Genomic DNA, 22,038 nt, shown 5'->3' with positions numbered 1-22,038 from the left:
TCTCTATGCTCCTTATGCAATGTCTAACTTGTCACTAGTCTCAATCACATAATTATCTTTGCTATTGTTATCGTTCTTATCAGTTAGTATAAATGCCATCATCTATGTTATATTAGTATTATTAACATCAATCAAACAATCACATGTTAACAATCTCTTTTCAATTATTGACAGAATTGGCCTTAGCACACTTCAGCGTAACATCCGTAAATACTTGATCCTGAGAAACTGGCACTGGTGGAGATTGTACACAAAGGTAAGGAACGATGCCATTGAAGGAACCATTGGCATGTTGAAGAGCACGTAATAAATAACTAGGATATCTTGTGAAAGACTGAAGCTTATTACACTTTCTGTACAACTTTATACATCTCCACTGTATTGCAATTATGAGATTTACAATACAACAATTTGTTAATATTAGGTCAAGCCTCTGCTCAACGTTGCCCGTGCTGAGGATGAGATGAAAGCCAAGGAGGAAGAGTTACAGAAGTTCAAAGAAAAAGCAGAGAAAGAGGAGAAAGAAAGAATCGTTCTTGAAGAAAAGAACTCACAACTGTTGAAAGAGAAGAACGAAATGATGCTCAGACTCCAAAATGTAAGATGCACTCATTTTTCTCTCTTTTAAAAAACGATACTGACACTCAAACTGCAAGCATGAGCTTTCCTCAAGATATTTCCATTTTATGTTGGTTCATACTGACTTAAGTGTTTTATTATCATGTTGGTTCATACTGACTTAAATGTTTTGGTTTTATGTTGGGATAGGAACAAGAACAAGGAGGTGATTATGAAGAAACTATCAACAAGTTGAATGCCGTCAAGACTGCTCTAGAAACCAGAATGCAGGTAATTTTTATGGTCATTTTTAAATGGCAACATTGGTTGCAATCATGCTCATATTTATAACTTATAGGTTGAAGATTTTTAGATTATACACTGACCATTCATATAGACACTCACACTTATGTTTTGTCTGTCAATTTACAAGAATTCTGAAGTAAGTTGAAACTAGTTATTAGTAATCAATATATTCAGATATTCAATTAAAACCTAATTGTTTTTAGTTTGTGGCTGATGCTGAGCTGTTAAGACTTCTGCTCTACAAACCTTTAGCCTTGTAACACTCTATACTAATTCCATCAATGAGAGATAGAGCTAAATTATTTTTATCGTAAATAATATAAAATTTAAACTCATTATTTCTTTTTAGGAAATGCAAGAGCGCATTGAAGAAGAAGAGGACAACAACGCAGACATCAGCGCCACCAAGCACAAGCTAGAGAAGGAATGCTCTGAGCTCAAGAAAGACATTGATGATCTTGAGATCACTTTGGCTAAGGTACTAATGAACTAATCCGCACTTGGTTCCTACCAACATGGGTAGCTCAGATGTAAAGCTCTGTCTACACTATCAAACTTTGTGACAAACAAATGTGATGTGCTCATTTATGGACATGATGATGTCATATCACTACCATATTTGGGCACATAACACTTTTTTGTCAAACTAGTTTGATAGTGTAGACAGTCACCAGTGAGCTGTCAGAGCTGTTTGTGTTAATTATCAAACAGCTCTGAACTTCTCACTGATGTTTGTTCAGAGCTATCTGATTTGCTATCAAACGTTTGTGGTAGTTACAATACAATGGTATAAACACAGTAAATATTTCTAAATGTTTAAAACCATTGTATTGCAATCTACCTCAGAGTTTGTTGCTAGGAAACCTGGTTCTGCATGATTGTTTTGAGGTGCTTGGCAACTGCTTTTAATAATGTCTACACAAAAAATGTTAAAACCCATAAATATTATTTGGTTAATTTAGTTTTCAACAAGAAGAAATACTTAAAAGCATATAAGCAACTTAATGCTTTGCTTTAACTAATGGAATTTAACTGTTTTAAAACCAATTAATTTCTGTACACATTTTGATGGAAATTTAATCACAATTTTTTCAAAGCTACAATTATTTGAACGTTTTGTTTTAACTAAGTGTGTAGTGTTTTTCTGCTTCTAACTATCTCTCACTTGTTTCATTCTATTCTTTTATCTATGTATCTACACTCTCTTATTCTAGTCTGTTATCTCCTCTACTTTCTCCTGCACTTACTCTGTACACTTGCCTCAATTCTATCTCTGATTTTGTTATACTCTGCATAACACTATTAAACATTAAAAAAAAGTTACGTATTCAAAGAATTAGAACAGTACCTGGTTCTTAAAAATTTACAATTCTACTGAAAAAAATGATTCAAATAAAACAGACATTTAAAGTTACTGTAAGCTTCAAGAACAATTAGTTTTCATGAATGAAGCTGGGAAGGGTGTGTGGTATAAAGTATTTTGTAAAGCATCTTATTTCAATTGGATTAGATTATTAGTATCACAGCAGAGTTTTCTCAGGACATTTGATTGATATGATTACAGGGTATATAATTAAACACAACAGCAACATAATAACACTACTAAATTACTTCAAAAGGACCTCCAATAAAATATAGAATTCTATATTTCGTTGATACCTTTTGTAGTCCGCTTTTATTAATTTACACCTTTGTTGTTGTTGTTGTTATTGTTGTTTTAGAAAAATGTATGATATGAATTATAGATGACTATCACTCTTTAATGTTATAGATCATTTTCCAATCTATACCTATACTAGGTATACTTTTGTTAATTATAAATTGAAAATTTGTCAATTTATTACTAAGAAAGTAGTCTATGTTATTATGTGTTATCTGTAAATAATTTAACTTAAATGTTATATATTGCATAATAATGTTTTGTCATTATACTCTATGTGGCACATTAAATGCATGTTTGTGATTGGTTGCTAATAAGAGTCAGTGAGCATGCTCGCTGAGGTTTTGAGACTTTGGTTTTAAGGTCGAGGATGAGAAGAAGGCCAGAGAGGCTCAAATCAAGACTTTGAATGAAGATTTAGCCGCTCAGGATGAGAGCATTGCTAAGCTGACCAAGGAGAAGCAAGGTCTTGATGAAAAGAACAAGGTAGGTTTGATTCATGAAATTTAAGATTTTTTCGGTAAAGAACAAGTTATAAGAAGGACTTATGATAAAATCTCATTGTCTGAACATTTTCTTTATTCTAATATCTTATTTATAAACTTGTCTTTCCTTATGTAGAGAACCGAAGAAGCTCTCCAGGCTGAAGAAGACAAATGCAACCATCTAAACCACCTCAAAGCCAAATTGGAATCAAGCATTGATGAGGTACCTACATATAATTTGTTAAAACTGTAATTAGGTAGTAAATCGTTGGCCTAAGTTCTCATCCTATATGTTTATTTTCATCCTAACCACACTACAAGAATTACAAAAGATTTTCTTGGGGAACATGGAGGTCGGAAAATCAAATCTAACGCCAATGTTGTTCGCACATATTGATTGGCGCATTGACATTCAATTTGATTTCCCGGCGCCGGATCGGAACTGTACCAGAACAGATGTGAAAGACTGTTAGTCCTGCAAATACTAAATTACATGCACAGTCGACCATGCTCATAGAAACCGCTCAGTTACTTGGCCAATAGCCTTATCCATTTTGTAGTGGATGAAGTATAAATTGAAAATTAGTTTGTAGCTTTCAGTTTTGGGTAAAAAAAAAGTTTGCCTATTTATCATGTTCTTCCTTTCTGATCACATGTCATCAATCCAATAAGCTCTGTATACACTATCAAACTCGTTTGACAAAAAAATGTGATGTGCCCAAATATGGTAGTAATATGCTTAAATATGGTAGTGATATGTGCACATCACATTATTTTGTCACATAAAGTTTGATAGTGTAGACAGAGAGTTGGATGTTATTTGTTGTACTGCTACTAATACAAACTTTTAATAACATTTCTCTTTTCTTCAAATAGCTTGAGGATAATCTTGAGCATGAGAAGAAGGCTCGTGGTGATGTAGAGAAGGTTAAGCGTAAGCTTGAAGGAGACCTCAAGATGACTCAGGAAACCGTTGAAGAGCTTGAACGTGCCAAGTCTGGTCTTCAAGACAACCTCAAAAAGTAAGTATTGTAGAAAATTTGAATCTTGTACAAAGAAAATAAAGTATACTTTTTAGTCTATCCGCTCACGACTTTATATGTTGCACTTAAGTTGCATTCAATTAGTTAAAAACTATATATTAGTATTTATCATGTTATAGGTATCTTAGCTTAATGCGTAGATTTAACTTTGATGATGTATCTTCCTGCTCCTCCTCCATTTAAGATCCAGCTCAGTATGCTTTCAATTAGTATTTATCATTTTATAGGTATCGTAATGTGTTACTAAGCAATTGTACTTGTTTTTGATAATTAGGAGAGAATATGAGATCACACAATTGAACAGCCGACTTGAAGATGAGCAAGGTCTAGTTGCCCAACTCCAGAAGAAGATCAAAGAGCTTCAGGTAGGATCATATTTACTGTTTTTGTTTATTTTGAATATGTCCGGCATTTAGTTAGTTATTCTCTTTACAAAGGCAGAGTTACTCCATTCCTTTTTGTTATGTCTTTGGCTATCTGGTTTGGCTCTTGTGAGCCTCAATATGCTGGTTACACTTTTAACACTTATAGGAGCTTTTTGTGGTGTCAACAAAAAATGTTTGTGATTTAGATGTATTCATATGTCCATATATGGTCATAATTTGACATATATAGTATTTGAGATTCTATAATTGGTCTTTAATAGCTGTAAATCATGAGTGTTTTTCAGTATATTGTATGGTAATGATTCATATGATACCATTAGTACTTTAAAAACATATTACTTATTGTACAACAATAACAGGGAATAAATAATACTTTAGAATACTTGATACTAATGCATAGTTTAAGTGTAAGTGTTACTAGTATGTAAGGTGTGTTAAGCTTTTTGAATATTTTCTCAAATTGTGAAATCAATGGTAGGAAAGTCCATGATATTTTGTAGACATATGATTTATACTTTAACCATCTGCTGTAAAATACTTACATGTACAACATGACAGTTAATTAGCTTAGTTATAAATAAATTAATTAAAAACTGGAAGCATTTGGTAAAACTTTTTTTTCAAACTTTGAAAATATGTTTGACCTAATTTATCCATATTATCAACATAATTATTATAATGTTGAACAATTTTCCCCATGGCTGTTTTAATTCCTCCATACTTGCAATATGTCAATGAGATTGCCAGTTGCTCGCAAGCCTATATAAGGAAAACCAACACAGACCTTAGAGAGGTCACACATCCCTATGTCATCCAAGGAATTCCACTGACAAACAGTCAGTCCATCCCTGGGCATTCAGCAGCATTTCATTTAATCATTAATTATTTTTAGATTATTAGGTAAACACTTTGATTTATATTTGACATTGAAACTAAAATTATTTATCAAGTATGAAACTTTAATGTCAGTTGATCAAATCTTCAGTAAATTATCATAAACTGATTAAAATATAGCATATTAATTATTGAAAGCAATTTTTTATTTCAAAATTTGCTTGACTTTATTTACTTATAATTATAAATATTAGGCATATTTTTAAATATTGACATTTCTAAAATTAAGTGTAACTTAGAAACAAACTTGACAAAATTTAAACCCGTCAGCACATGCCTTTATATCTATAATTAATTATTAATATTTGTTATAAATAATACATATTATTTTATTTTACAATTTTATTTTAATTTCAAAATTGCTTGATTTTTAAAAATAATAATAATAAATATTGGGCATATTTTTAAATATTGACATTTCTAAAATTAGGTAGAACTTGGAAACAAATTCGAAAAAACTTAAATCCATCAGCACATGCCATTATATCTATAATTAAAGAAAATTATCTAATTTGGGACCGACCACAAATATTCCCACTAACCACATTCCTCATCAATATCACCATACACTTGTCCATAGCAATTATCAATAGGTAAGTCGTGCTTGTATAAACCAATTAGTGGGATTGAATAACAGCATAACGGTATCACAGAAGTTATGACATCACAACTTCAGACTTCTCAAGTTACTCAATAACATAGTATTTCTAAATTTATCGTGCTAAGCATTGAAACGATAAGACCATTTTTGGATAGCTATTATGCCAGAATGGTTTACTTTGAGGCTCTATATTTACAAAAAGACATGTGTTGACGTGTAACTTAACGCTCGTGATTTGGGCGGACTATTAAAAATCTGGCATAAAATATTCGACAGTCTTGATTTGGTTTGTGGTGCTGATAGCGTCGACATCGGTGTTGGTTAACTCACTGCTTACATTTTTACCAACTTTTGCAACTATTTTATTTACATTGGATTTCCTATTTGGAATTACTAATTGATTCAATTGAGGAATTACATTTTTAAAACTGGCTCATTCACGGATTACAATGTATAGCGGTGGGGATGACTACTTTCTTAGGAGGCGACTGGTATAAGTAATTTTTTTATCTAACTTTCCTTCTATATAGAACACTACTTACTACTACTTTTTTATTACAATAATTATTTTTCATGAAATATGAACATTTTACAAATTTGTCATCTCTTTCTGCTTTTGTATAAAAAATTAAATTTTGTAGATAATTGGTAATTAATTAGTGACTTATTAGTCTTAATTGTGAAACAAATATTAGTTATTCACTTATTAGTTATTCATTTAACGCCTTGAGCACCTTTGGTGGCGAAGTGCGCTCTATAAATCATTATTATTATTATTTATTTACTCAATCATCACATTATAATCAAACAGCTTTAAATTTAAGATTTTAAGATATTTTAAAAATAAAATTTACAAAACACAATCTTAAAAACAAATTGAAACTGTTATTCCAATTAATTATTTTGTTTAATGTTAGGTTCTGTGTCATCAATGTGTTTAATTAAGAAAATCAAGCATAATATATTTAATCTATGGCTACTTATTATCTTATGACATAATTTTATCACCGACATTCTTGTCATGTTTGTGACTGCAGTTTCTCAATTTAGGATGTTTTTAAAGGCGACAGTTATGTTTATTTCTCAATGTCTTGTCTCATACAGACATTCCTTTCTCAGCTGTCTAACACTACTGAAATATGTTTAGGTGTTTTTTCTTAACCATCTCCCATCCAACAAATTAGGTTTGTCATTAGATTTTATTAGCTAAAAATAAATATGATACTATACTATTCTATTTAGTTTGTGATTGATAAAGAATAATTTTTTATTTACACTAGTACTAGCTAAACTATCCTAATTACCATACTGTACACAGTACAATACCTTGATTTCCATCAGTTCACTCAAGCATGATAAACTAGCCAATCAGGTTGGAGATTACTTAATATTGCCAAATAACCAATCAGGGAACAGGGAAGTTACAAACTTTCTGACCAATCAAAGATTGATATACTATATAGATATTTTGTATAGGAGGTTGTTACATCTTTAATCAGTTGATCTTGAAAAGGTTAATGGCCCAATTGATGTAGATGCCAAATTAATTATGAATGGGTTATAGAATGGAATGGTTGACACACATTTTACTATGTGGAAATCAGTTGTGTGCTTGACAAAGTCTGTTCTTTGGCATACAACCAGAATATAGTCTGGCTAGCTCTGAGTGTATTCTTTGGCAAAACATCAATTGTCTGCCTTAGTAATTGTATTCAATAAAAAAACAAGAGAATACAAGAGAATACTAGATTTAAAAAATTGGAAATTATAGCAAATTTGAGCAGAGAATGGTTCATTAATAAATTATTTATTGTAGCCATTTTCTGTAGAAAGATAAATTAATAGAATCATCTGCTACGTTACCATAAGGAAAATGAAAATAGTTACTTACTTAAATTACATGTCAGATATCAGCACCATGTCTATTAAGTGTTTATGTTATTTGAAGAATGTTGAAATATATCTTTGTTTAATAAGCAAATATGAGCCTAATATTTCTGACTCATTTAGAAAATGCTAGATTGACTCAAACCAACTCCATTTATGAACCTTGTAACGCATACTGACCACATTGGGCAATCCTTGAGATATGCATAGAGCCATTATTTTTACCTGCATGAGATATGCAACAAATCTTTAAACTATGTGTGACAGGTTTTTTTTTCTTACTGTAGACACCAATTGTGGAAATAAGTACATTTTCTATAACCATTTAGTTTATCTTTTAATGTGTCCAGTCAAACATTCCAATGGTGTTTAGTAACATATTATAAATTAAATCAATTAAGTATCTTAATTAGCTTACTATTAAGTGTCAAGTGTAAATACCTGAGAATTAGTAAAGTATAACTGTTATAGTTTGAATGGTAGGCCTAAGTTATTTTTAGATATTAACGATAGTTATACATAGTTTGAATGGTAATTATAATTAAGATTTTCTATGGTAGACAGATGTATAGAAAAAAGAATGGCCTGTAATTTGTTAGATAACATTACTGTCAAATAAAGTTCAAGTCAGGGGTAAAAATCAATTGGAATGATTAACAACATATCTGTCTGTGCTACCATCTTTAGAATAATAAGGCAGTCAGCGACGAGTTCAACCTATGCATGCCAGGATAGGGTCAGTTCTAGCCATCTTAGGTACATGCATTCCAATACCAAATAAGCATTGCATACATGACACCATCAGTTTCAGTCAATCAACCAAATAGATACAGAATTAATGCGATTGGCCGATTGCCTTGATGACATCATCATCACCACACTTTTAGCCTATCAATCAATTATCCAGAATTGGTGGAGTGTGTGGTAGAAGTCCATTAATACAGTTGGAGATTTACGACAGGGGGCGGGCCAGCATGTGACCAGACTTAATGAATGCTTATACAGCATAGTCTCTTCAGTCAGTTAGCTCAGTGCAATCTCCTGAAGTGGTACGTACCACTGTCTCTTCTAAGTGCAATATTATTGGATAGAGGGTGGCACCAGTCTTTTCTGATACGCTCTTCAGCTTAGACCAAATATTCTCCTGGACTATTACTTGTGGACTACAAAGCTAGGCCCTGTTCTACTTGGAATACTCACTGTGAATTTAAATACCCACAATGGAAAGTAGCAGTATGATAAAATCATCTAAAACATCAAAGAAGATGGTTTCCTCAACTTCAGGGATACAATCGTTGGATTATTCTAAAAATCTGGACACGCATACCAACTACCAAAAACTAAGTGCCAAGTCAAGGAAGCTCATTCGTCGTAGCTATGAGATGGGCGATTCTTTTGTTGGAGCAAAGGAACTATACCAAGTAGGCAACTATATTGATTCCGCATGCATTTACTACTGATGTTGTAAGTAGAAGTAAGAAAGACTAGGCTAGGCCCAAGCTTGTTCTAATAGATGTAAATGCGCTAGGGTAAAAATCAATGGGTCTACAAAAATAGAACCAGGTATAGATCGTAATGAATATATTTAATACCGACTAAAATTCAGAAGGTTTTTCAGAATAGGACAAGGTTATCTAAAATGCTAGTTTGAAAAATCCAGATTTTTTTTGTTGATCCAATAGATCGAAATTACTAAAAATGGTACTTATACTATTTTTTGCAAACATTCAGTTTGTTTTCTCAAGTAGACTGTTCACTCCAGATAGTTATCAACTAAGCTTCCATATAAAAACTACAATTTTGAAATGGCAATAATCGTGTACTTATTTCAATATCTTTATATTGAATATTCTATACCAACAGATATAGAAACTAAAGATATAAAGTGATGAACTTGTTTGACCTATTTTATTACCCCCCTTCTGTTGACCTTCTTGGCTCCCTACCACTGTCTCAACCAGTAGTTCTATTTTGATATTGACCTGAAGGTCAGAATAATTAATGTATAATTTGATTGATATGCGATACTCTCTTCAACACCTGCTCTGAGAATTTCAACTTGCCAATGATACAAATTCTTCTCCTATTATGGATGGTTGCGAGACATCACAATGGTCACATAGCAATACATTTAGAATGTGCTGTATCTATATCTTTGGTGTGTTAGCTGTAGGGTATATCCAATTCATAGATATTGGGCTAAAGAAAGTAACCTGAAGGTAAAAGAAGCTAGGATAAATAAAGCTGTGAACACTCATAGGATTGAAGAAATGTTTAGATGACTATCAGATATCAGATCAGTTAAATTCAATTAAAATAATACAAACATTCTATTAGCAAACTTATTCATCCTCTACCTGGAAATCTTAATCATTTCATGCACTGTTAGGATATTTAAGCTAAAGTGAACTAATTCTCACAACATTTATTGTGAATGATTTACTTACACATGTGTTTTTGTAAATAAATATTATTATTTTTTTTGTTTTTTGATTGGGTTTTAATAAATTAAATACCACATTTAATTTTACTATTAAATTTGACAAAATTGAAAAGAATTCTTTTAGGTTTAATTTTTTTTTGGTTTTTGTAGATATTAAATGTACTGTAAGTTTAATTGTTGAGATTCTTGAAATTATGTATTGTTTTATTTATGTAACGTTTTTTTATTATTTAGATTAAATTTAGAAGTAAAAAATTATCAATTTAAACTTAGGTTTTTGAAGTAATTTTCATTTACGATTAATATTTCAAATGAAAGTTTATTGTATTAATGTAATGTAATCACTTTATTTCAGTAATTTCTCTGTGTCTAGAAAATTAAGGATTTTATCAATCAATTTCAATAATGGTTGCTGCAGCAAATTGTAAATTATACATACACATCCTGTATATTCAAGTATTTAATCATTGTAATTATTATATAAAATTGATAGATTATCACCTTAGTTGATTATTACATTGTAACTAAAGTTTTGTTTATTTTTTAGGCTCGCATTGAAGAATTAGAAGAAGAGTTGGATGCAGAAAGACAAGCTCGTACCAAGGTATGTTATCAAAAATCTTTATAGAAAAAAATGTGTATTAAAATACATTATGTCAAAGTGAAAAAAAGGTATATTCCTTCAAAATAAAATAATAACTGATATTAAAGAATGTTATGTTCTTAATTACATCCGGCTCTTCTGTCAATTGGACTTTCTGGAACTGCTATTAGACTGTCAAATCAATTTATTTTCATTACTAATAAATTCTATCCTGGAATGCCTGCCCTCTCCAGGGATCTATTTACTTATTAGACTCTACTCTGGTATACTATAAAGAATGTTCGCATTCCAACCATACTATTCATTTTTTCTATTACACTGCAGTATGCACTGTATTGTAGTTTGTATTGAATACTATATACTAGGTAATTACTTCATTATTTTACAGAGCAATAGTAACATTTATTTGTAATATACTTAAATTTAAAAGGAAAATAATATACTGTAATATATTTATACACTTGTTATATTATAAATAGGTCGAGAAACAGCGAACAGAGCTGAGCCATGAATTGGAAGACCTCAGTGAGCGTCTTGAAGAGCAGGGAGGTGCCACCGCCGTCCAGGTTGACTTGAACAAGAAGCGCGAGTCTGAGATCTCCAAGATGAAGCGTGAACTTGACGATGCACACATGCAAAGTGAAGCCACATCCCAGGCTCTGCGCAAGAAACATCAAGATGCAGTAGCCGAGCTGAGTGAGCAGGTAGACTCCCTCAACCGTACTAAATCCAAGTAAGTAACTTTACGAAAAATATGTAAATTATGGTTGAATGTTGATTATATGCGTTGTACCCCGAAATCATAAAAAATAAAGATGAATAAAATCAAACTTTTAATAAACAATTTTTTAGTTTTAATAAAGTTGTTCAATTTTAGGGACAAGTTGAACAAAATTCTCAATGACAAGAGTCAGACAGTATAAATGTATAAATGGTTAAATTTAACCAAAAACCCAACAGATAATGGGCTTTCAAATTCACAATTGTTTTCTTTAAATTACTGAATTGAATAAAGTTTAGAGTGTAGACCAAATGTTTGGTCTAAACAAATCTCGAATGAGTTTCTTCTGTTTACCATTCAGGATTGACAAAGAGCGCCAGAATCTTAAGATGGATATTGATGACCTCGTCACAACCGTAGAAGGCCTCCAGAAATCCAAGAACAACGCAGAGAAACTATCTCACCAACTTGAGAGCCAGTTGAACGAGGCCAATGGCCGTGCTGATGATTTATCCCGTTCCATTGCTGAGCTCAACAACCACAAGCAGCGAATGACAAACGAGAATTCTGATCTTCTCCGTCAACTTGAAGAGAGCGAGAACAGCCTTAGCCACATGGGTAAACAAAAGAGCCAGTTGGGATCACAAATTGATGAGCTTAGACGACAACTTGATGAGGAATCAAGAGTAAGTTTGAATCTCTTTTCGGAGTTGAGATATAGTACCATTTACAACAATTTAGTATTATAAATTTAAAGTATATATTTTATTAAGAATTACTTTTGTGAAGCAATAGGTTGAACATAAAGATGAATAACTTTTTGTTTTGCAGGCTAAATCACAATGCATGTCCCAAATCAAGAACCTCAATGCTGAATGCGATCAGCTCCGTGACCAGGCTGAAGAGGAAGCAGAGGGCCGTGCAGAGGTTCAACGTCTTCTTGGAAAAGCCAACGCTGAGATCCAAGCCATGCGTGCTAAATATGAAGGAGATCACATTGCTCGCGCTGAGGAACTTGAAGAAGCCAGAAGGAGATTGCAGATCAAACTGACTGAACTTGAAGACCAGCTTCAAAATGCTCTTTCCAAGAACTCTACACTTGAGAAAACTAAACAACGTCTCTCTGCTGAGATTGAGGATCTTCTCTTGGAGGTTGAGAGAGTATGTAACTTTTTATATTCTCTTTTCAATTATTTATTTCGAAAATTTTGCACTATTTTTTTTCAAAATTGAAAATTGTATTAATTAAATTAATTTATTTTAGGCCAACAGCATGGTCAGTGCTCTTGAGAAGAAGCAGAAGAAATTCGACCAATTCCAGGCCGAATGGAAGGCAAAGGTAGATGAAGTAACTGTCGAGCTTGAGATTTCTCAGAAGGAAGCTCGCTCATACTCTGCAGAACTCTTTAAATTCAAGGGATTCTATGAGGAAACACTCGAAAGCATTGAAACACTCAAGCGCGAGAACAAGAACTTGTCAGGTAAGCTTCTAGCTTATAGGTTTGCATAAACATTACTAAGGGACTCCTAAATGTGAAAATTTGTGTAAAGCTTATGTTCATTTGACTAATAAATGCAATGCATTTGACTTTTATTGCACAAAATATAATGAAATCATTATTTATCCTTCAGATGAGATCCACGACCTTACTGATCAGCTCGGAGAAGGTGGAAAGAGCATTCATGAGCTTGACAAAATCCGCCGCCGACTTGAGATGGAAAAGGAAGAACTCCAAACCACCATCGATGAGGTTGAATCTCAACTTGAACAAGAAGAGAGCAAGGTTGTCCGCTACCAACTTGAGATCACCCAAGTCAAAGCTGACATTGAGCGCCGTTTGTCAGAAAAAGATGAAGAGTTTGAAGTTGTCAGGTTAGCAATTCATTTTATTTGATACCTCTTACTTTAAAATTTGTTAAATTATTTTCTTTAGTTAAAAACTATTATATTTTATATATCTACAATTCAATACGTTGAACATTATGTTGTAACAGGAAGAGCCATGCCCGTGAGATCGAATCATTGACTACAACTCTTGAATCTGAGACTCGTCAACGCAATGAGGCCATGAAACTGAAGAAGAAACTTGAATCAGAGGTTAATGAATTAGAGATCCAACTTGACCACACTAACAAGAACCTTGCTGAAGCACTTAAGAATAACAAGAGACTCCAAGGATCACTCAAGGTATCTATTTATGCTGATAATCTAATCTTTTCCTCAGCTATATGTACATTAGCCATGTGATTCTAACATACAAATATTCATAGTAAGTCAGTCATAGTCAAAGAAGACGGACCACTATGATGATGATGATTCATTCATACATACTTGGTTACATGATATAAGAAAGAATGCGTTATCAGTTATTGTTATTTCTCACTTTTATTTAATTTATGTTGTGTTTTATTGTTTTATGTAAAAGGGTCCTGCAAAAACAGAATTGTGAACTTCTTTATGTAGGATCCTTGCCATCAATTATATACTGAAATTGTAATTATAAACGATGACTAAATAAATGTGAATTGAATTGTTATTTTTAGGATCTCCAAGCCCAATTAGATGATGAGATTCGTGCACGCGACGAGCTCCGTGATCAATTCCAACTGACTGAGCGCAGATGCAACATGCTCAGCACTGAACTGGAAGAGCTCCGTAGCCAATTGGAGCAATCTGAGAGAATGCGCCGATCTGCAGAAGGCGAGCTGTCTGATGCAAACGACCGCAACGGAGAGCTTGGAGCTCAGAACCACTCCCTCGCTGGCCAGAAGAGACGGTTGGAGCAAGAATTGCTTAGTGCACGTGCAGAGGCTGATGAGGCTTCTGCTGAGGCTAGAGCCAATGATGATAGAGCCAAGAAAGCAGTCAGTGATGTAAGTAGTGTATTGATTACTGCAGTAATTTCATCATTTCATACAACATTTCCCTGTACTCTCCTGATTAAAATTGTACAATAGAAATAAGGTGTTTAATCCTCATCTTTTCTTATTGATTACACACTGCTTACCGTCTGGTGTGGAAATCATTGTTGATAAATCTCTTTTTGTAAACAGTTACATTAGTCCTGACATAATGCCCTTTAAAAACATTATTTAAAAATCTTTTTTTTAGGCCACACGCCTTGCAGAAGAGCTCCGACATGAACAAGATCAATATGCAGTTAGTGAGAAGAACCGCAAGGTGTTGGAGGTAACTGTAAAGGAGTTGCAAGTCCGCATTGAGGAAGCCGAAGCCCTTGGAATCAAGGCTGCTAGACGCCAAATGCAGAAACTTGAAGTCAGGGTATGTTACCTAGAAATATAGTTTTTAGGAATAACAAGAATAATCAGGTTAAACAATAGTCTATTTGCCTCATTGGAACGATTATAAATGTTTAAATATTCACTCGTTGGTCTTCTACAGATACGCGAATTGGAGCAAGAACTTGATGGAGAACAACGCCGCCGTTGTGAAATCGACAAAAACATGCGCAAGGGAGAACGCCGCATCAAGGAATTGAACATGATCATTGAAGATGAACACAAAGTCCAACAACACATGCAAGAGACTGTTGAAAAATGGACAATGAAGTGTAAGACACTGAAGAAGCAAACTGAGGAACTTGTAAGTTTAGCATCATTAAGCTCTGTCTACACTATCACACTAATGTGATGTGCCCAAATATGTTAATGATATGACATCATCATGTCCATATATGGACACATCACATTTTTTTTTTGTCACATAAATGTTGATAGTGTAGACAGAGCCTTAAGTTGTTTAGACTTGAGAACCCTAGAGTAACATGTACGCTGGGGGTGAAAAGATAGATATTTTATTTCTGTGTCTGCCAGCTCCATATATTGATATATTTCTTGCATTATTCCTTCAAGTAATATTACTGTAATTGCATTGCACAAGGACAATCTTCTGTAAGTTATTTACTATTGTTGTTTTTTTTTTATATTCTTGCAGGAAGAGCATGCCAACTGCAACTTGTCTAAATTCAAGCGTGCCCAGACTGAGCTGGAAGAAGCTGAAGAACGTGCTGACATCGCCGAAAGTGCCCTTCAGAAGCTTCGTGCAAGACATCGCAGTGCCATGACACAGCGCACCACTACCACGGTAGAGTCAGACGCTGATTCTGAATCTGAAACCGAAGATTTCGATTTTGAATCAGAATATCACCTCATAACCACCTCTGTTTCACGTGACCGCCGCTTGCAACGCATGGCTGAAAACACTCGCGATAATCTCAGTTTGTCGACCAAAGGCATTTTATCACGATTAGACTTAAAAGTCGATAAAGATCTTCTTAGTAGTATCGAATCTAAATTAGCATCAAGCCCCACAAGGCCTGTTATAAATACTTTAAAAAGCCTTTCATTAGACGACCGGGCAGGAAAATTAGACAGTATATCAGTGACTAAATCGTCAGAAACAAAAGTTACTGATGACGTATCAACAGTAACTACTGATGAAGCTCCAAAATTGCCCGCTACGGAAAGCATTCCACCAGTAGAAACATCTGAAGTCAAACAAGAGGCAGTTGCCTCGTCCACTGAACAGTCTGAAAAACCATTAGATGTTTTAACGCCAGAATCTTCTGACCCTGCCAAATAAATGTCAATTTCATTTATTTATACAAAATTTTTCCAACCTTTAAATCAATGAACATTTTATGTATTTTGTTTCTAAATTTTGGTTTGGATTGAACTTTTTTACAATTCGATGTATAAATTGAGATTGTCTGTTTTCAGTTCGACATGCGCGCACAACCTTTGCGTTATCACTGCTTTTTTATTTGGTCTTCTTACACCAAGAAATAGTGCATGATTAACAATATAGGCCCAGTTATATCATTTTCATATCTTAATATATTAATTTTCATTATTCATTACTAACTTCAGCTTAAAAAGAGCACCTTTTTTCACTATTCTAACATTCCCATCTCTTTGTGTGATTAATATTATTTTAGTTTCAACCTTTTTAAAAATTACCTTTTTACCACCAAAAACATATTTATACCTCTTTTTATACATTTATACAAAAATATTAGCACTCACTTATATCAACAGAAAAGAACAGTTGAGACAATTTTATTGGGAGAAAATTATGAATGGTTACCAGGCCAAATCTTTAATTAAAATTATTTCTTTTTGCAAAAATGAATCAACATAACTTTCTGTAGATTTTTCTGTAATGTAAAAAAACCCAACGAAATCAAATCTATCTGTAAGATAGTCTGCTATTTATTTGTGCATTAGTTAGCTTGGTCTGGTATTGGCATGGTGTGGAAACTCATTGATTTGCGGTGATCGCTCCAGCGCACGATCCCCTCACACAATCCCCTTCAATGCAAAATGATTGAGGTATATTATGACGTGAGATTCTGTACATAAAAGAATTTAAGCTGTTGTAGTCAAAGGAAAAGAGAAACAAATTTGAACAAATATTGGTCTCTTTTCAGTTGATATTAGTTTTTAAAAAAACCATTTGCCGTGGTTACATATATTCTTTGCCCGTCCTTATCCTCCAACTCGCTATGATTTTGAAGTTATGGATCTAATTTTGTACGCACTTTTTAACACATAACTTTAACATCCTACGATGTTGGCAGATCTTGACGGCCATGTTTGTGGTGTCTTGGCAGTTATAGTAAGTAGAAAAAAAATCCATTCTAGACAATGTCACATGAACTGCCTTAAGTGTTCATGCAAATTTATGTAAATTAGTTTATTCTGCAACTGGTTGCATATGTTCTCAAATTGATCCTTTTTTGTTCTGTTCTTATCTTTGTATACAGAAATAGGTTACGTCCTGGCTTTAGAAATTTCAAGCGTCCTTCCTACAACTATCTCTTTAGGCTCTAGTGGTCTTTCTAATTCTCCTCACTCTAATACCTCTGATGTGTAATATCAAAGTGGCTCTAATTTAAAGTTGCAATATTCTTTAAATAATAAAATCCAAATTCTTAGGAATAATAAGAATAAATGAATTAATGTAAAAGATTATTCATTTTAAAATAGAAAAGCAACATAAGTCATTTTGAACATTAGTCTTTCTAAACTGCTTGGCTTTTTTCGTTTGCCAAATCTTTTGTTGTCAATTAATTTACTTAATGTTGTTTTTTCCGTTGCTCACTTTCTACCATTCTGAAAGTCATAAATGAATAATCTCCTAGTCTCTATTGTACAGACTTCCAATAGTTTCTCCTAGTCTCTAGTGTACAGACTTCCAACAGTTTTAGGTCATTGAACGAGAGATAAAGCTGGATTTTATCCTCAAATAGATTAAGAGACTCTTTGGAGTAATAAGACAAGATTTTCAAGCGACAAGATTTTCAAGCTAAAAATTTATCTATCTTGCCTGCAAAATGCAATTATTAATTTAGGTGATTGGTAAAAGTTTGAAATTAAAATGACTAAAAACTGTTATTTTAGAAAATTGGACATAAACTTAGGAAGTAGATAATAGACATTTTTTCCAATTTAAACGTCCATTTATAATGGTGGTCTCATAGCCGCATTATGGTGCTCTTTATTATTCAAATTGTTAATGTTTGTTGTGCCCAGTTTAAACTGTAAATAAAATTGATTTGATGTGCTTGGAAGTTCTGTCTGTTTGTGCTCATTTTTTGTCGGCCAATCAAAGCAGAGGATGACAGAAACAGACAAGAATCCGGCCATCTTGTCTTCAACAACTGCAATTCCAAAATTTACGAAAAGCTGTTACAGGAAAGAAAGCGATAACAAAGTCTAATGTTGCCTTACATAAAATGCATTAGTTTATTTAAGCTTTTTTAAGGATTACCTGTTAGGAAGTGGAACTTATTCAATCCGGTATTCCTTTGTATATTTTCAGAAAAAATTGCCAAATAATCTTTTATAAGATATCAATTTAAAACAATTTATAATTTTTCCAATTTGAGACCATCAAGAAATTAATTTAAAGAAAGATAATATATAAGCTGCATATGTCCCATCTTACAAGTAAATCTAGTAACTTGTCTAAACTAAACGTAAAATATAACTTCTATAACTGGTTATGAATAACATTTTAAATATAAGCCACTACATTAGTAATCCTAAATAATTTAACATAAATAATGCCCAAACAAATAATTATATCAGTAGAAAACGAGCTGATAATGTTAGACATGATGATGTTAAATTTTGAGATGTGGTGAGAGTTTATTAAAATGTTAGATAATTGCAGTGAACAAAATGAAAACGTTTTGATTGACAATTAAGTTTCTAAATAGACCTTTTCTGTTCCTACATCATATAATAAAAGAGCCCTGCTATAATATTGCTTAGTAGAAAGGAGACTTCAACTTGAACAATACCAGATCTTTACTTGCTAGAAAGATTATTAATTCTTATTAATAGAAATAGCATTTCATTTACACTATATTAAGATTAGTTGGATAAAAAAAAGTTATTTTATTTTTCAACTCTTCCCAAAGAGGTCACCTTCAAAGAATGATGGGCTAGTCAACAGCTGACACAATGACATTGTTGGGTCATAAGGTTCTCAAGCAAAGATTATGATTAAATTACTCCCATCTCTTTAGTGCCCTCACCTTTTTCAAAATCTTGAATCTACCACACCTATTTTATTATTTTCCTCTTTAACCTGAAGAAGTAGATCTATAATTGCATGGTGTCAGAGGTGGCCTGTTCCATCATTTCATTGCTTATTCACACCCTCTATCATTAACCAATCAAATGTTGTGTTGTAAACTGGTAAGCTATTCTACTGTCTGCATCCATTTTGTTACTGTTTTCCTTCTACAGAAAACTGGTAATACCACCATCACCACCACCACCAAATCCAGCCAAAAGTGAACTCCTGAAAATGATCCGACTTCATTTTAGTTTTTTTCTGGTAAATGTTTACCCATTTCTTCTTAGCATGCTGCTTGCTCTATCTTTCTGTATGTTTTTGTTTGTTTATCTGTTCATTCTGTCTTCATTTAATATGGTTCATTTACCAAGATGTCTGCTGATTGTATTCTACTTTCATTTTTGTAATATACATTTTATCTTCTAACTAAAAAAAAAAAGATAATAGACCATAAATACAACTTTTTAAATGTAAACTTTTTGTAATTCTCAAAATTTTAACTTTTTTTAAAGTAATGCATTTTTGTTAAATATCATTAAAAAGTATTTTTTTCCAATATATTTACAGTACGACAATAGTTTCAAAAACTTTTTTTCAATTTTTCTAATCCTAAATTATTTATTTATTTATCTTTACAATGATCCGAAGAAATATTTTTAATACTATTTTTCTAAATGTGTTTGCAGTGATTAGTTTAGTATAGTATTAGATTTAGTTACGTACATCATAGGGAGAAATTAAGAAAATTTATGACTTAAAATTAAACAAAAAAGTTAATATAGTTTTACTATTTCCACAATAAAGACAATAACTTACTTAAGTACAGTAATTCGCTTAATACTGTGCCATAGTTGATTAAATCCAACCGCATGTTTTCAAGCACATAAATTACTGGAAATAAGTTTTAGATTGAACCCTGACACCATGTCAAAGGTTACAACACTTTTGAGTGTTAATTATGATTATGTTTTTGGTTACAGATTAGTCCAAGCTATTCGTCATTTAGATCTTATTCAACAAGTAGTAGTGATCCTCACGATCAAATATCAAACGGAAACGATTACAAACATGATGAATTCGAAGAAGAATAGGAAGAGGAAAGAGAAATAAATAATTAAATAATTTTAGAACGAATAATTATAATAATAAACAATGCAGATCCCACACAAAATTGAAAAAAAAATTTAATTTAATAATAATTCGGAATATTTCTGCAGTCCCTGACAGCAGGATATGAACTCTGACCTCCGTACCTTCTCTGACTAACTGTAGAAGGTGGACAAGAGTGTCTTAACTGTTAATAACAATTATATAATAAATAAGTGTAAATTAATCCAAATAGTTTATTTAAAATTATATAGTTTATAGAATATTTATAGCACAATATTTAAGCAATATGAAATTTTTTTTGAGTGATTGGTATTTAAGCAATAACCTGGTGATTGATTGTATGATTGCCAGGATATTTTTTTTATTGCATTCATCCGTCCAGTGCCTTACCAGAAAAAAGAAAAGAAAACTTTCTTGTAATTCTGAAGAAAGCCGTGTTTTAGTTATATAACGGCGCATGTATTACGTCCTATGCAACATTTTGGTCACTTATGACAAAAGTAAATAAGTTAAAACTTGTAAAGTAAATTTTTATTATAATAACCGAATGCTGGCTAACACGACACGGTCCACCTTATAGCATAGTGAGACCATTATGGAGGAGAGATAGAGGGAAGAATATCTATCACTTGTTCTACGAACAAGATGACATTTGATATCAAAAAATATATTAGATGCTTGACTGCTATTATTTTAATTTTTGTCTATTGTAACTTTTGTGTTGATTGGTAAATAGATAAATTTCCTTGACGGAATTTTTCCTGTAGTATGGGTTTTTCTTTTAGTTAGGGGCGACCACCAGTATATGGTAAAGTGGAGATTGCCCTCTATAGGACTGAACCTGCTGTTATGTCTAACCATGTTAACGCTATTGGTTTATGCATCACAATAAATTTAGAATATAGAAAGCACCAGATAAAAAAGCTGTTTTGTCTCCAACATTGTTTTATTCATGGTCTGTATTCGACTGAAAAAATATAATTGTGAGAAAAACAGTAAAAAAAAATCAAGGTTTGGTGGTTGGTTGGTGATGGAAGACCTCTACTGTACATTAGTAGTGATTCAATAAAATTAGATTCAAAGTTACAAGCTGTTTTTGTCTCTTGCAACAAACATGAATACACAATTAAAGTATGCAGATTTATGTTTTATGAACAATGCCATGAACTGGAATTTTGACAAAAAATGTACCATTTCAGGGTATTGAAAACAAATTAAATACACACTTGTACGACTTGTGTGGAAAAATATATAAATTCATTTTCAAACAATCCAGAAGTGTCATTCCTGATAAAGTCTCCCTGTCAGGTAGACAACCATTTTGAATGTATAGAAGTATAGATTTACCTCAAAATTAACTATACTACTTCATGATTAATTTCATTAATGTCTGAATTTATGGATTTACCTTGGAACGATACAAAATATAATTTCATTATGTTTTTCCCAGACAAATTAAGTTTGCATAAGATTACAAACCAAATATGCATAGTTTGCAATTGTGTTTATATTCTGTGTGTTTGCATGCAAACATTATCTATTATTTATCTTTTATTTTGGTTTAATTTTTGGATGAAAATAGAACTAGTGTACAGTAGAACAAATTGGATGTACAGAGTAGAGTTAGTAATGATTGTAAGCAGAACTTCTCGGATTTGAATGAAGAATATAGAATCAAGAATTGGCATATCTGCAACTACTTTCGGTTCTAGACAGCGATACACCTTAATA

General features: G+C 32.4%; 1 protein-coding gene across 3 annotated transcripts in view; it reads left to right on the top strand.

Annotated features, from left to right (window-relative positions):
• The window catches only part of LOC144840507 (uncharacterized), a 47,322-nt gene extending 26,092 nt beyond the window's left edge, over positions 1–21,230 (top strand). For 2 of the 3 annotated variants that reach the window (XM_078696336.1, XM_078696334.1), the window contains exons 21-41: positions 175–256; positions 425–598; positions 769–849; positions 1,214–1,342; positions 2,888–3,010; positions 3,146–3,232; positions 3,886–4,031; positions 4,327–4,417; positions 10,811–10,867; positions 11,347–11,600; positions 11,950–12,274; positions 12,420–12,749; positions 12,853–13,069; positions 13,221–13,461; positions 13,584–13,776; positions 14,133–14,462; positions 14,701–14,871; positions 14,992–15,192; positions 15,544–15,693; positions 19,368–19,458; positions 20,178–21,230. In XM_078696336.1, the coding sequence (XP_078552462.1) occupies positions 175–256; positions 425–598; positions 769–849; positions 1,214–1,342; positions 2,888–3,010; positions 3,146–3,232; positions 3,886–4,031; positions 4,327–4,417; positions 10,811–10,867; positions 11,347–11,600; positions 11,950–12,274; positions 12,420–12,749; positions 12,853–13,069; positions 13,221–13,461; positions 13,584–13,776; positions 14,133–14,462; positions 14,701–14,871; positions 14,992–15,192; positions 15,544–15,693; positions 19,368–19,418 (3,433 nt within the window). In that variant the 3' untranslated portion in view covers positions 19,419–19,458; positions 20,178–21,230. Of the gene's footprint in view, positions 1–174; positions 257–424; positions 599–768; positions 850–1,213; positions 1,343–2,887; positions 3,011–3,145; positions 3,233–3,885; positions 4,032–4,326; positions 4,418–10,810; positions 10,868–11,346; positions 11,601–11,949; positions 12,275–12,419; positions 12,750–12,852; positions 13,070–13,220; positions 13,462–13,583; positions 13,777–14,132; positions 14,463–14,700; positions 14,872–14,991; positions 15,193–15,543; positions 15,694–17,374; positions 18,182–19,367; positions 19,459–20,177 lie in introns of those variants that run through there. The other variant, XM_078696337.1, reaches the window with a different exon arrangement.
• The last annotated feature ends 808 nt before the right edge of the window (positions 21,231–22,038 follow it).

Source organism: Antedon bifida, chromosome 4, assembly GCF_963402885.1.
Source record: "Antedon bifida chromosome 4, ecAntBifi1.1, whole genome shotgun sequence".
Taxonomy (NCBI): Eukaryota; Metazoa; Echinodermata; class Crinoidea; order Comatulida; family Antedonidae; genus Antedon; species Antedon bifida.
Note: the sequence above shows the minus strand (reverse complement) of the source record. Positions and strands in the feature narration are given on the sequence as shown.